Raw genomic sequence first — 14,838 nt, 5'->3', positions numbered from 1 at the left:
TACAACCCCTAGTTAGTGTAGTTCAGTGTTCTCATTCTTTCTCTCTCTTGTAATCTTATACCAGCTAGTGATTTGTTAGTTTGTCTTGATTTACTTTCTAGTCTAAACACCAAGGTCCTCAAATTTTCCATGATTTCACCAGCTACACTTTTACTTCCATTTACTTCACTGTCTTTTTACAAGTATTCCCATGTCTTTTTAAGTGTGTTTTAACATTTATTTCTCCTTGGAAGCAAATTTAACTTGTTTTGGTTTATGCAGACACATTTGATGGTTGAATATATCAAGAGTCTTCAAGAGAAGGTAAGTCTCGGCTGCTACTCTCACAAATTTGTTTGGTATATGACGGAAAACATTTCTTGGAAAATGTCTGTGAAAAATCACTTTTTCCTGAAAAATATTGTGGAAAACGATTCCAATGTTTGGTTGGAAAATGGAAGAATGGAAATATTTATCTCCAAAAACATTTACTAAATTTATATAATGATGTTAGCGAACATGACAATGTTTTGATGAAATTTTTATTTTAAAAATTGATTATCAAGTGTTGGATAGTAGTGCCATGAAGTTAAAGAGTTGTGATAGTTGTGAAGAAAAAGGACTTTGGCCTGAAAGTAAGCAAAGTCATTATCCCGCATTCAGTGAAAAATATTTTCTAATAACTAAACACCAGAAAATGACTTATTGTCCGAAAAATTCCTTCAGTCGTCCACCGCACTTCAGCACTTCATGTGAGCTCAAGAGCTTGGTCTGTCATTTGAACTTCATTTCCTGTGAAGTTACTCTATCATAGCCATTTATTCCTCTGTCTTTGGCTCCCTGAATATTGACTCATATTATGCTATACTTTCATGGATTAGTTTCATGTGACCACCTTGAACTTGCATGCCGTATTAATTCAAATTCTTAAGCATAGATGATTTCAGGCAATACTGATCCATGATCAGCTGGACTAAAATGTGCCAGCGGGTTTTATTACCAAACTCACAATCTAGGCTTCTCATCTTCCTGAAACAAGTGCCCCTTGGAGCCACAGCATTGTGGCGAAGGATAAAACAACTTAGTGATCTTGAATACCTGAGCCTAAGATCATATTTTATCTGCCACTGCATAAGATAAAGTTTAAATTATTTTTGAGTGACTGATAGAATAGTTTTTGTTCCTTTAAGTCGCTATACTTGTGAAGGGGAGCCTTGGCGTAACTGGTAAAATTGCTGCAATGTGACCAGGAGGTCACGGGTTCGAGCCGTGGAAATAGCCTCTTGTAGAAATGCAGGGTAAGGCTGCGTACAACAGACCCTTGTGGTCTGGCCCTTCCCTGACGCCGCGTATAGCGGGAGCTTAGGCTGCCCTTTCTTTTTAAAGTCGCTGTACTTTGTCCACAGCTCTACCTACTTCTGTTAAAGTTCTGGGGCTACTATATAAGTCGAATGAGTTCTCCTGGAATTTCTACTCTATGACCAGAATACATTATTATTTAATGGAGAATTAATATGATGTAAAGTTGCCATTATACTAAGCGTGACAGGAGGTATGAAGTAGACTCTTCTCTGCAGGAAAAACTGCTGAGGGAAGAAAACAAACTTCTGGAGGACAGGGTAAATTTTAGATGATAGATCTTCTCTTTTGCTAGCACAAATTAGGTGGAGTCTGTATAGATATATCTTCCATGGTTTTCTAAATGACAAAAAAAATGTGCATATGCACCTACAGATAGCTATGATGAAGAAAAACAGAGAAGTGAATGGGATGGCTTCGGATTTCACTAACCTAGCACCAGTCCGCATGATTTGTGGACAGCAGAGAGCGATGCTGAATTTCCTCTAGTTATTGCTGTATCTGTCAAGTATTCTTGTAGAAGCTCAACGGGCACAATTTGCCACGTCTATCCGGTGCTTCTAACTTGGCACCTCTACTTTGTAATTCACATTTGTATGAAGGATCATGCTGTACCTGAAACACCTCAAATTAAATTAATAGTAAAAGATATTGGTGTAATCTTTATAAAGAAATAGTATTTAATTTTTCGTCTGTAAGACCAACTATGATGAGCTCTTTTTTCCTTTTCAAATGTGTATGGATTCAGTAATGTCTTTTAATTTCGTTTGTTGATGATTTTTGTTTATTTATGTATCTGTGTATCCTCTCCTAAACATTTTTATTCTGAATGCTACAGTTCATTCTGGGGAGCTTCTGTCTTTGATATTTCATTCTAAGTAATACCGTATATTCTTTGGGAAAGTTGGTTCGACTTAATTATTAATCCCCTCGCATGAATTTCTTTTTTCTCTTTATGTGCTTTGAAGTTTTAGTTTAATGTAGGGACTGGATTATTCTATTAGTAATGTTTCCATATTTTTAAGGTATATGGTGGTGATTCATTTTCTCTTTTGTATGTTTGTCTTTTCAGTTCTTTTCTTAAACTGAAAACCAGCATAACCAAATAAGTTTTGTTAGTTAAGGAGTTCTTAACACAATTAACACATTCAAATGAATTTTTTTTTTATAAAATGTGTATCAATCAAGAAAAATAATAGTACCAGCAGTTGAAAATTCCACACATGATAGCTAATTTGAAAATAGATGTTTCCTGCGTTAATTACTCCTTGGGTGAAGGTGGGGTAGTCACTATTTTACAAAACCTAGAGGGAATCTTCAGAGGATAGCATCGTTAGTTTTTAACATAGTTATGTTAGTGAGACCAAATGTGTTGTACTTTAAGGGGTCGTTTGATTGGGAAATAATTTCAGGATTAATTATCCCGCGATTAGTTATTCCGGGATTGTTATCCTACCTTCTCATATGAATAAAAATAACTCTACAATCCCAGGATAACTAATCCGTTATACCGTAATTTTATCCCAACCAAACGTGGAATATATAAACTCATCTCAAAATTAATTTCGAGATTAATTATTCCTTATCCCTCGTATCAAACAAGCAAAATTAAGGAATAAAGATGTTCTAGATAATATTTGGAGGATAAAAATAAATCTACTCCCATAAATAAAAGGCAATTTAAACCAAAAATTCTAAAAGGAACTGTGGTTTATCGATGAAATAAACACTTTATACAAACTTTGAGGTAGACTACCCATACAAACTAAGGACGGACCACATGTCGGATGTCTTTTCTAAGGTTTTCTTCCCATGCTCCACCTTAAGCCGGAGTCCATCTAAAACGATCTCTCTATCTTCGTAAGGTAAGAATACGTCTGCATATATACTATTCTCTTTAAACTTTACTTGTAAATTATACTGAATATATTATTATCATTGTTTCTGTTGGTTTGTATGCCCCATAATACTTTTACGTCTGATGTGTCACCAATACCTACTTAAATAATCAAAAAGCTTGGCCTCGTGGACCGGCTAAATGCTCAAAGCAATGGCTGATCTATATTGTGAGTTATGGGCGCTAAAGCACCCATTACTCTTAGAGCCAAATTCAAATACGGATTTAAGATTTTTAGAACATGAGTGTACTACTAAAGAAATGAGGAAAAAAAGTATTTAGTGGAAATTGATCCCTATTTCTTTAAGTAAATAATTAAGTAATGAATCAAGTGCATCATTCAACCTTTATAGAACATGGGTGTCAATACATAATATTGGACCAATTCTAAAAAATATGAACATAAATACCGAGTTTGGTGGAGGGACCATGAGTTCACGTGCCCCATAAGGCCATAACCGAGGCTATAGATCCGCCCACCGCTACTTATATGAAAAAATTAGCAATTCATATAAAATTATTAACTAAGCACTCATTTTTAATAATAATTTTTAGAATAAAGATAATTAATTTATAACTTAAAATTTTTGAATTCGCCATTGGCTCAAGAAGTGGTACTCCTAAAGGCAGGGGTGGATTTAAGGGGGCGGAAGGGTGTTCATCCGAACCTCCTTCGCCGAAATATTGTATACATAAGGCAAATTCTGTTTTTTTACCTCTATATATTATGTTTTGAATTCCCTTAACACAGCCAAAATCATAACTTAGTGGTCAAGGTGGTTCAAAACCTTTGTAAGGTCATTGATTCTATTCCCGCCAGCTATACAACCTTTCTAACTTTTTCTTTTTTTAACCCCTTTGACGATAATCCTGCCTCCGTCGCTGCCTAAACGTGACAAAATCTGTACTATCGGACAAGAAGATTTAGTGTTATTAACAAGCAACCTCTTTGATGCGGCCGAAACAATTAAGACCGACTTGGAGGCCCTAGAAAAGATAAGATTCAAGATCATTCACGCCTCGTGTTTGATAAATTAATGAGAAAAACATTTTCTGAAATTTATATTCTTGAAAATGACTTATAATTTTAAAATAAAAAGAATTTCTGATGGTGTTGAAGGATGGAAATATCTTCCCGGAAAAACATTTGTTGATAATTGATAATAACAATAACAAAAAAAAAGTGTTTTTGATGAAATTTTGAGTATTATAAGTTGGTATGCCTTAACACTACGTTTTTTTCAGTTTTTTTTTTTATAATTTGTTCCCGAAAAGAATATACATTTTCATATTTAAAAATAATCTAATCTTAAAGTTTATATTTACCGTTATGATATAATTTTACCACTACAAAAAATATATTTAATATCAAAAAAAAAATTAAGTATTTATTTCTTTGTTAAACTCAGTGCCCAATGAAGTATTAATGCCTAAAGTTAAAAGTTAAAAATTGTTGCGACGGAAAATGAATTATATTCAAAATTGAAATAAGTCATTATTTGCATTTTGGTGAACTCTCTATTTCAGTATGCATGGTTTATTTATTTATTTTTTTGGTGGTAGTATCTAGGAATGTATTAACACCGAAAAATGACTTAATATCCAATAAATATTTCAGGAAATATGAAGTAACAATATGAAATAATCCTAATCCAACTTACAAATTCTGGGAAGGAATGCAGTTGCTCCGCTGAGATTGTGGATGTCCTCTTGAGGATAAATATAATCTGAAATATACTCTCTCTCTCTCTCTCTCTCTCTCTCTTCAGTGGGTTTTCTTTAGGGTAAACAACTAAACATGATAAATTTCATGCAAGTCGGTCGAGATACTATATATATATATATATATATATATATATATATATATATATATATATAGTATCACATACTGCTAGTAAGTAGAAGTAAGAATGTATAGTTGGCAAATACATACAACTTGTTTCTAATTTCAGTCACACGGTTAAACTTTACCAGCAATTAATACAAAGTAGAGTAGATTATTACCTCATTAAGAAATATGAAGCTAAGAACGAATCTTCTCATCTCTATTGTCTGCTCCCTCCGGTCCATAGTAAATGATCAATTTGCTTTTTTATTTTGGTTCAAAATAAGTGTTCATTTATATAACCAAGAAACAATTCAATTTATTTTTTCAAAATTACCCTCATATACGTGTCCCTAAAAAGCCTTTTGCTCCTCACATTAACTATGCTGCAACATTTAACTAAGGGTAGTTTAGTCATACTAATTACTTTTGTTTAAAATTTAGTATTTCCTTAATGGGTGTGCCCAAAGCAAATTGGTCACTTATTGTGGACCGGAGAGAGTATTGAAATAAATATACGTATTGTAATCATATGCCACCTTCTTCTCTTGCAGTGGCGGAGCCACATGCACCAAAGGGATGTCAAACGATACCCCTTCGCCGAAAAATTATACTGTATAGTTCGGTAATATTTTTTAATATATATATATATATAGTGACACCCCTTGAGTTCTTGGTGTGTGTTTCTTTATATTTTGACCCTCTTGATAAAAATCCTGGCTCCGCCACTATTCTCTTGCACTCTCTTGATTAAGTCATATTTACTATTTCCACTAAATTTTGCTTGTTATAGTGTTGAATCGGATTGATCAAAACTGCAAAATATACAAGTCTCAGGGAAATTTATGTGTTAACCTTATATATAATATATTTCAAAATTGTATATGGACATTGTAAAGATTTTCTCTACATGCAATATATCAGGATAGTTTAACCTAGATATCATGTTAATTAGGTATTTTCATATGAGCTTATCAATTTATCAAAGAGATTTACATGTAATATTATTAATTACGTTATATCTTCGATGATTTGGTTGAGTAATTTCACTTCTTTAGTGCACCCAAAAGTGTAGCCTAGCGGTTAATAATGTGAGTTGAGAATAATGCGATATATCACGTTCAAATTTCAGCGAAAACAAACACGCTTGGTGATGTTTTCTCATTTTATCAAGCTTTAATGAATTGAATTATCAGGTGCTTGTATTAGTTAGGTAATAAATACTCTATAAATTTAATCGAGGTATATACGTGTTGATCCGGACATTAGCTACATAAAAATAAAGTTACACTATAATTATTGAGGCGGCACCGCTGGAGTTGTAACCCAAATTCCAACGGTGGCTTTTTTCGTGTATTAATTATAATAAGCAGTGAAGAGTTGCTGTGCACGCAGAATAAGGTAATTAATGGGCAACTGATAAAGTACACAATTGGCAGACAGAAGAGATAGTGAGCCAAGTAAAATGCGCTATTTCCCGCTCTTTGTCAATTGCCATGCATACTTCCACATGTTGCCCATTTGAAAAACACGTGGTTCTCCTGCCAAAACCTCGCGCTATCACCCAATTGACACTTTATTCTAGGGGTTCGTCGATCAATACAATATAATATTTAGATGTTTTGATCCGATATTTCTGTATATTTGATTTCTTAAAATATTATACTAATATCATACTTAATTAAATTTATTATGATTTGAATTTTCTCTTTTCGATTTTAGGTTATATAATTTTAGTTTGTTTTGGATTGACTATTAACTGCTACATAATGTATAGAATCATACATTGTAATATTTTCATTAATTAAATTTAGCTTGGAGAATACAATAAAGACTACCAACCTCAATATGAATGTCAAAGAAACGTATTATGTAACTTAGTATGTTATAATCAATAATACAGTCAAACTTCTCTATAACAGTCTCGTTTGTTCCAAATATCTTTGGATGTTATAGCGAAGTGCTGTTATATGAAACATATATTATAACATAATATAAAATATGGTTCCGAAAAAGCTTAACTTTTATAATGATGTGTTGTTCCGAAAAACCCCACTTGTAGGATTTTACTGGGTTGTTATTATTATTGTTATTGTTATATAAGAATATTATTATAGAGAGTTGTGACTGTATCTATAGTATATATTTAGGTTCGTATCGCTATTTCATTATATATATTTTTTTTAATAATTCCAGACTCCCGAGATCTCTAACCTCTGCCTGCCTTCACTTTAATTTCGGGAACGAATAGCAAACCAGAGAAGAAGTGATGTACGACCAACGTAGCTACTACGTCAACGAATTTGACCAAATCAACCCGCCACGCAGCAGCTGCGTCCATGATGAGTCCAGAATTAAAATATGGTTTTTTTGGACAAGTAGCACCTTAATAGGTGTAAAAAAAAAATGATATTTTTATATATAGCGTCCAAATACTGGGCGCTATATGTTATCGTTAACTGTGCCGTTAATGTATAGAGCCGAGTATTTGGGCGCTATATATAAAAAGCTGACACGCCCAGGTATAACGCCCAAATACCCGGCGCTATACTCCTTTTTTAAAAAACGAGCCGTCTTCTTCAAGACGACCATTCTGCTTCTTCTTCCTCAATATTTTATATCCGATTCTTCTTCTCGAAACTAGTATGTTAAATTTATCCGGATTTAATATTAGTGTTTTATAAAAAAATATAAATTTGTCTGTTAATATCCTGATTTATATACACACATAACGTAATATTTGACCACGCTATGCTTTGCGTTTTAAAGGTTTTGACAGGTACGAAACAGCTTTATGTCAGTTGGACAGCCTTTTCAGTTCGACAAGACAACACACATAACGTACTCTTTGACCACGCTATATACACACATAACGTAATATTTGACCATGCTATGCTTTGCGTGTTAAAGGTTTCGACAGGTACGAAACAGCTTTATGTCAGTTGGACAAGACAACACTTATATATAAAAAAACAATCATAATTAAAATTAAATTAATTAGCCTTATGATATTTCAATGTTTTTTCCAGTTCTTCCGAACATATAATCTTTTAAAATATCATTAAACAAATTAAAATGGAAAAGTTCAACTCATAATTAACAAACATAGTTTTATTTTATAAAACTTGTAACATAAACATAGCAACGTCCTATTACAACATAAACTCAGTGATAGTTAGGCATAATAGAAGAAGGACCACCAAGAGCTTGAGTACTATTGTCACCCGAACCAGCTGATCACGCCCAACTATGCCTTATAAAAGGACACGCGGACGTTGCAAATATAACCTGAGTATTTATGCCCAGAGTCGAATCCACAGAGAATTAACCTATCAATTACTTTTGTTGGATTTACTAAATTCTTTATAATCAACTTCCTCAAACGTTGTAAACAATAGTTGATGGTATTTCTAATAACTAAGATTGAAATTAAATAAACAGTTGTAAACTAAATATGCTTGGGTTGTAAACAATGATGAGAAGGTTCTAAGGTAGTGATTTCTCCTATTGATGGAATCCCTTCCGGTTATGTTTCATATAGATTCACCAAACCATCTCTATCAATCATGAGCACTCTTTTTATCGTAAATCTCTCCCGAGTAATCACGATAATTTACTAGACGCACTCTCCCGAGATACGCTAGCTGACTTTGTTTATTACAGCTCACTTTAGATTGCACCCAAGACTTCGTTATCCCTAATCCCGCCTTTAAACCTGCAGTTATAGATCCCTCTTATACTTTGGGAGTGGTGTTATCCAACAATTACCTAAATATGCACTCTCTTCCGAGTTATGCACACTAAATAGGAACAGTTAATTGAGGATCCTGTCAATTAACTACAACAAACACGTAGTTGAACAAATAGAGATTAACTGGCAAACTATATTAACATAATCAAGAAGTTCATCCTTCAATAGGTTCCATCAAAACCTTAGACTAAAGTATTTAGCTACTTATAAAAATAACAAAAATCACAAAAGAATTCATATTCAAAGGTAAAAGAACAAAGAAGAAGATTAAAGATTGATGCCCAATGATCCTCCTTGCCTCTTGCCCTTTCTTATGATGTTTTTCACTTCCAAAAATCCTTCTCTTTCTTTCTTGGTCGGCTTCCTTCATTTAATATAGGATTTAGGGCTTAAAATCCCGTGTTTTGCACTTTGGTCCCTGAATTTTACGCGTCCTTCCGCAGTCCTACCGCGGTTACGCTAGGACCGCGGCCAGAGTGTCCTTCAGAATCTGCAGCAGTGTTCTGCCGCGGTCCTACCGCGGTTACGCCCTGTTCCGTTTGGAATTTAGAAAAACGTAAAACATGAGAGTTGTATTCCTTTGAGTTAGCTTTCCAACCATATATTGTGGAGTCCAAATGGAGGTCTGAGCAAAAAGTTATGTCTATTTTACTAGACAGTGCACAACATGCCTCCTCGAGTCTTCGTTCGTACTTAATTATCAAATTTGACCCTCGAATACGATCCCGGCTTAATTCCTTGGGCTTTTACTCAGACTTCAAAGCTCCAAATCACTTGAATTCATTCCATAACATCTATATATCTCGAAATCACTCCTACAAGGCATAAAACACACTGTTAGTGCAAAACACTAGCGATTAAAGCGCAAACTCAACTAAAGTGCAGTAAATTAGAGTGTAATAAGCCACTAAAATATGCAATTATAGCCTATCATCAACACCCCACACTTAAACCATTGCTCGTCCTCGAGCAATCAAACTACACTTTTTTTGTGTGTAGACACGACCTTTTTAAACAATTCTCCTACGCAGCACACCAAGAGTATTTAAAATAGACTAAGCACAAAAGCGTAACATCTTCACCTCAAGGTTTGACTCACAAGTGTCACGCATTATTCACAACTCACCTACTTACTCTAACATAGAGGTCACTGACATTACCTTTCCTTCATGAATCAAGTGCCCTCACACAATAAAATTTAAGAACACTTAGGAACTCAAGATAGAAAGAATTCACTCACTCTCAGAAATAACATTTATATGCCACAAAAGATGCACCATAAGCTTGCTCGTAGTGTACTACTCCACTAATCGAGCTCATTCAATCTTGGATCAATTAGGACTTTATTTGGTTGTAATGTAGGCTACGGGACGGGTAGGATACATTTAGATATAAGAGTGATTACACCTCCTTAAGCACTTTAATACATACATTTTAACATTTAAACCCCATACTTATGTCAAACTAAAATTCCACCTTCACATCAATGTAAATTACCCCATTCTTCTTTAAGCACACTTATGTCAAGAGCCACCACTTATCAAGATTTTTTTTCCACAACAATCCAACTATATTTTTTTTTCAATTCAAGTGGCTCTTCCTTTTTCAAAACAATGCACATTTCTCCTTATTCAATTAGTTCCACTCAAAAGCCAAACCAACCACCCCACACTTTAACTTTTACAAAGTTCATAACAATTCAAGTGCTCATGAGAGGTGAAAAGGTTCAAATAGATGATTAATTCAAACAACTGGGTAAGGCTTGTAATGTGGTTGCCAAAGAAAAAGGATTATAGGCTCAAAGAGGTTAACTACGATACATAACAAATAGGTGGGTAAAATATACATATCTGGCTCAACAAGAAAACGCCTATATCACTTCCAAGACTGAACAACACTACTATTTCGCTTTGCAAACACACAGGGCAAGTTCTAGGCACAAATGAAATACACTGAATAATGCAAAACCTTACACACACATGGCACATAACTCACTCAGGATTGGATTCATAGACACTCTAATCAAAGCAGTTAAGCAAAGTTAAGATAATACAATTTAAGGTACTTCTACAAGAGCCAAAAACTGAGCATAAGCGTCACAACCAAAGTACTCACTATTCTCAAGGCATAACCAAGTCAAGAGATATTGCTTCAATTCAAAGCACAACACAATGGCTCCTATTCCTAAAAAAAAAATTAACTACACCCGGTTCAAATAAAATCCTTGGAAAAGAATCGTGGCCTAAAGAAAAATCAAGGGGGAGTTACTACACTACCTAAAACAAAACAAAAAATCTTTTTGGTATTTTTTTAGACTTACTTCCCTCAAGAAAATTGTCTAAAGGATCCGTCATCAGGAAGAGTCTACATATTTCATTTTTTTTTAATTATTCAATTAAACTAACACAATTAAAATATCATAGAAAGTCACCCAGATAATCTCCTCACCCCACACTTAAAATTGTACATTATCCCCAATGCACACCATACTAATAAGAGGGTAAAAGAAACTCCCTAGTAGGCCAAAGGCCGAAGCACTAGCAGCTCATGGGGTACTCAGGCTTCTCCCAAGCTTGGTCCTTCGTGCGGGTACCTCACACTTAGTTCCAATCATTTGGTTTGTTGTTGCATCCTTCCAATACCTTTGCTTTCCATGCTCCTAGAAAAAGAAAAAAAATTGACACACTTTTCTCGCCACTTGGATGATATGAACCGGGCACCTAGCTTGGAATCAAGCTTGTGACCTCGAGCGATCGGGGGTGGTAAGTTGATGATCGAGCCAAGCTTTAAGTACTTCATTTTGCACTTCTTGGCTTTCATGTGAGGAATGTCATTTTGCCTCCTTGTTCCCTCAAATTGTAAGATGAATGGTTGTTGCCTTTCTTCCTTGCGATCCCTCATTGAGTCGTGTAGATCAATTCCCATATCACCACACGAGTCCAATGTTGAAAAATGCTTGGAATGCGACTTCAAAACCTTCATTTTGCAATTTTTCTCGGATTTTGACATCCTCTTTTTCCCCCGGGTTAGAGTCAATCTCAACCAAATTTTCATTTACACCGGTTGACTCTAATCCTATTTTTTTCTCGGCATCATTAACACTCATGGAGTCGGTTGGCGGATGTTCAATTCTTGAATCCTCAAAGTAACGTTCACTTTCTTCCTCGGAATTGGACTCTTCTTGGTTTTGATCAAGTGCCAAGGAAAGATTTTCGGCTTCCACATCTAAGGAAAGTTCTTGGCTCTCATTAACTTCTGAGGCTTTTTGGACCTCTAAAGCTTCAAGCATTTCTCCCATTTGTGAGTGACACCTTTCAAGTGCCAAGTCATTTCGGAGACTATTTTCCAAAAGCTCCTCCAAGGCACTTTGTTCTTTGTTTCCTCCTTCAAGTAAACACTCCAACATGAGCTTGAACTCTCCATTTCGGCCATGCTCAACTTCTTCAACTCCCATGGCCCTATAATTTTCATTACAAAAAGTAGAATTATCATAGTGGGGGCTTGGGTAAGGGAAGGACAAATAAGAACAATCATCCCAATGACCATTTTGAAAACCACACTTATCACAAATACTCCACTCATGGGTTTGAGATTGTGCGCACAATCCACCCCTGGGAGAATTTAAACAATTTTGCCACGAGTGTGGTCCTCCACAATAAGGACAAGGGTCATCAAAACCATCCGACCAATTTTCATTATATGATGCCATTTTTCAAAACAAAGAAAATAAACACGAATAACAATAAAAATAGACCAGGGTAAGAAAAATTAATTACACAAATATTCACAAGTTGGGTATAGAGAAAACTGACTACACTAAGAATTTTTGTACTTATTTCAATTGTAATTGATAACACCGTTAATTCCCCGGCAACAGCGCCAAAATTTGATCACGCCCAACTATGCTTATAAAAGGACACGCGGACGTTGCAAATATAACCTGAGTATTTATGCCCAGAGTCGAATCCATAGAGAATTAACCTATCAATTACTTTTGTTGGATTTACTAAATTCTTTACAATCAACTTCCTCAAACATTGTAAACAATAGTTGATGGTATTTCTAATAACTAAGATTGAAAGTAAATAAACAACTGTAAACTAAATATGCTTGGGTTGTAAACAATGATGAGAAGGTTCTAAGGTAGTGATTTTCCCTATTGATGGAATCCCTTCCGGTTATGTTTCATATAGATTCACCAAACCATCTCTATCAATCATGAGCACTCTTTTTACCGTAAATCTCTCCCGAGTAATCGCGATAATTTACTAGACGCACTCTCCCGAGATACGCTAGCTGACTTTGTTTATTACAGCTCACTTTAGATTGCACTCAAGACTTCGTTATCCCTAATCCCGCCTTTAAACCCGCAGTTATAGATCCCTCTTATACTTTGGGAGTGGTGTTGTCCAACAATTACCTAAATATGCACTCTCTTCCGAGTTATGCACACTAAATAAGAACAGCTAATTGAGGATCCTGTCAATTAACTACAACAAACACGTAGTTGAACAAATAGAGATTAACTGGCAAACTATATTAACATAATCAAGAAGGTCATCCTTCAATAGGTTCCATCAAAATCTTAGACTAAAGTATTTAGCTACTCATAAAAATAACAAAAATCACAAAAGAATTCATATTCAAAGGTAAAAGAACAAAGAAGAAGATTAAAGATTGATGCCCAATGATCCTCCTTGCCTCTTGCCCTTTCTTATGATGTTTTTCACTTCCAAAAATCCTTCTCTTTCTTTCTTGGCCGGCTTCCTTCATTTAATATAGGATTTAGGGCTTAAAATCCCGTGTTTTGCACTTTGGTCCCTGAATTTTACGCGTCCTTCCGCGGTCCTACTGCAGTTACGCTAGGACCGTTGCCAGAGTGTCCTTCAGAATCTGCAGCAGTGTTCTGCCGCGGTCCTACCGCGGTTTCTGTTTGGAATTTGGAAAAACGTAAAACATGAAAGTTGTATTCCTTTGAGTTAGCTTTCCAACCATATATTGTGGAGTCCATATGGAGTTCTGAGCAAAAAGTTATGTCTATTTTACTAGACAGTGCACAACATGCCTCCTCGAGTCTTCGTTCGTACTTAATTATCAAATTTGACTCTCGAATACGATCCCGGCTTAATTTCTTGGGCTTATACTCAAACTTCAAAGCTCCAAATCACTTGAATTCATTCCATAACATCTATATATCTCGAAATCACTCCTACAAGGCATAAAACACATTAGTGCAAAACACTAGCGATTAAAGCGCAAACTCAACTAAAGTGCAGTAAATTAGAGTGTAATAAGAGACTAAAATATGCAATTATAGCCTATCATCATGAGCCGAAGGACATTTTCGACGGTCGTGTCCTGTTTGCGAGCATATACCACATCTGCGTGCATAAACGGTATCACTAACATCCATTTGGTTCCGTATACGCGTTCTCTTCTTCACCTGTATTCGGCGCAAATAGGACTTGTTACACACCATTTTAAATGGTTCAGGCGGCCAATAATGCTCAGCACCCACTGGCTGCAACTGCCCACTATATGTGTTTAGGTACTTCGAAACACTATATTGTTGATCAACATAGTTGGTTGCACCTAAACCAACTTGTTGAAAGCACTTGATGGCATGTGAGCAAGGCATGTGGTAGATGGACCATTTTCCACAAGAGCATAACCTTGTAGATTCATTTACAGTATGTACATTATTACCCTGATTTTGATGGATAGCGGTGCGAACTTCAAAAATATTTCTTTCGTTATCATACTGCAAAAATGAATGCCAATGTGCTCGCCGTCTGTATTTCTCAAATCTCTTCATCGGCACTGGCATAAATTCAATACCCCTTTCCATCAATGACGTCGCAGCTGCAGACCTTTCAACAAACCTCTCTGCCATCTGCTTGAACGACATCCGCACCATGGCTGTGACAGGCAATCCTCTTGCCGACTTCAATAACCCGTTGAAAGACTCTAACACATTTGTAGTCAGAGTTCCCCATCGTCTGCCACCATCCGCATGCAAGTCCACTT

At 35.4% G+C, this 14,838-nt stretch overlaps 1 protein-coding gene across 2 annotated transcripts in view; it reads left to right on the top strand.

Moving 5' to 3' along the window:
- Positions 1–2,099, top strand: part of LOC109217848 (agamous-like MADS-box protein AGL27) — a 32,472-nt gene extending 30,373 nt beyond the window's left edge. Inside the window, exons 5-7 of one of the 2 annotated variants that reach the window (XM_019382132.1) lie at positions 262–303; positions 1,557–1,598; positions 1,714–2,099. In XM_019382132.1, coding sequence (XP_019237677.1) covers positions 262–303; positions 1,557–1,598; positions 1,714–1,827 — 198 coding nt within the window. In that variant the 3' untranslated portion in view covers positions 1,828–2,099. The remainder of the gene's footprint in view (positions 1–261; positions 304–1,556; positions 1,599–1,713) is intronic. The other variant, XM_019382133.1, reaches the window with a different exon arrangement.
- The last annotated feature ends 12,739 nt before the right edge of the window (positions 2,100–14,838 follow it).

Source organism: Nicotiana attenuata, unplaced genomic scaffold (assembly GCF_001879085.1).
Source record: "Nicotiana attenuata strain UT unplaced genomic scaffold, NIATTr2, whole genome shotgun sequence".
In the NCBI taxonomy this organism is placed as follows: Eukaryota; Viridiplantae; Streptophyta; class Magnoliopsida; order Solanales; family Solanaceae; genus Nicotiana; species Nicotiana attenuata.
This window is presented reverse-complemented; position numbering and strand designations above follow the sequence as displayed.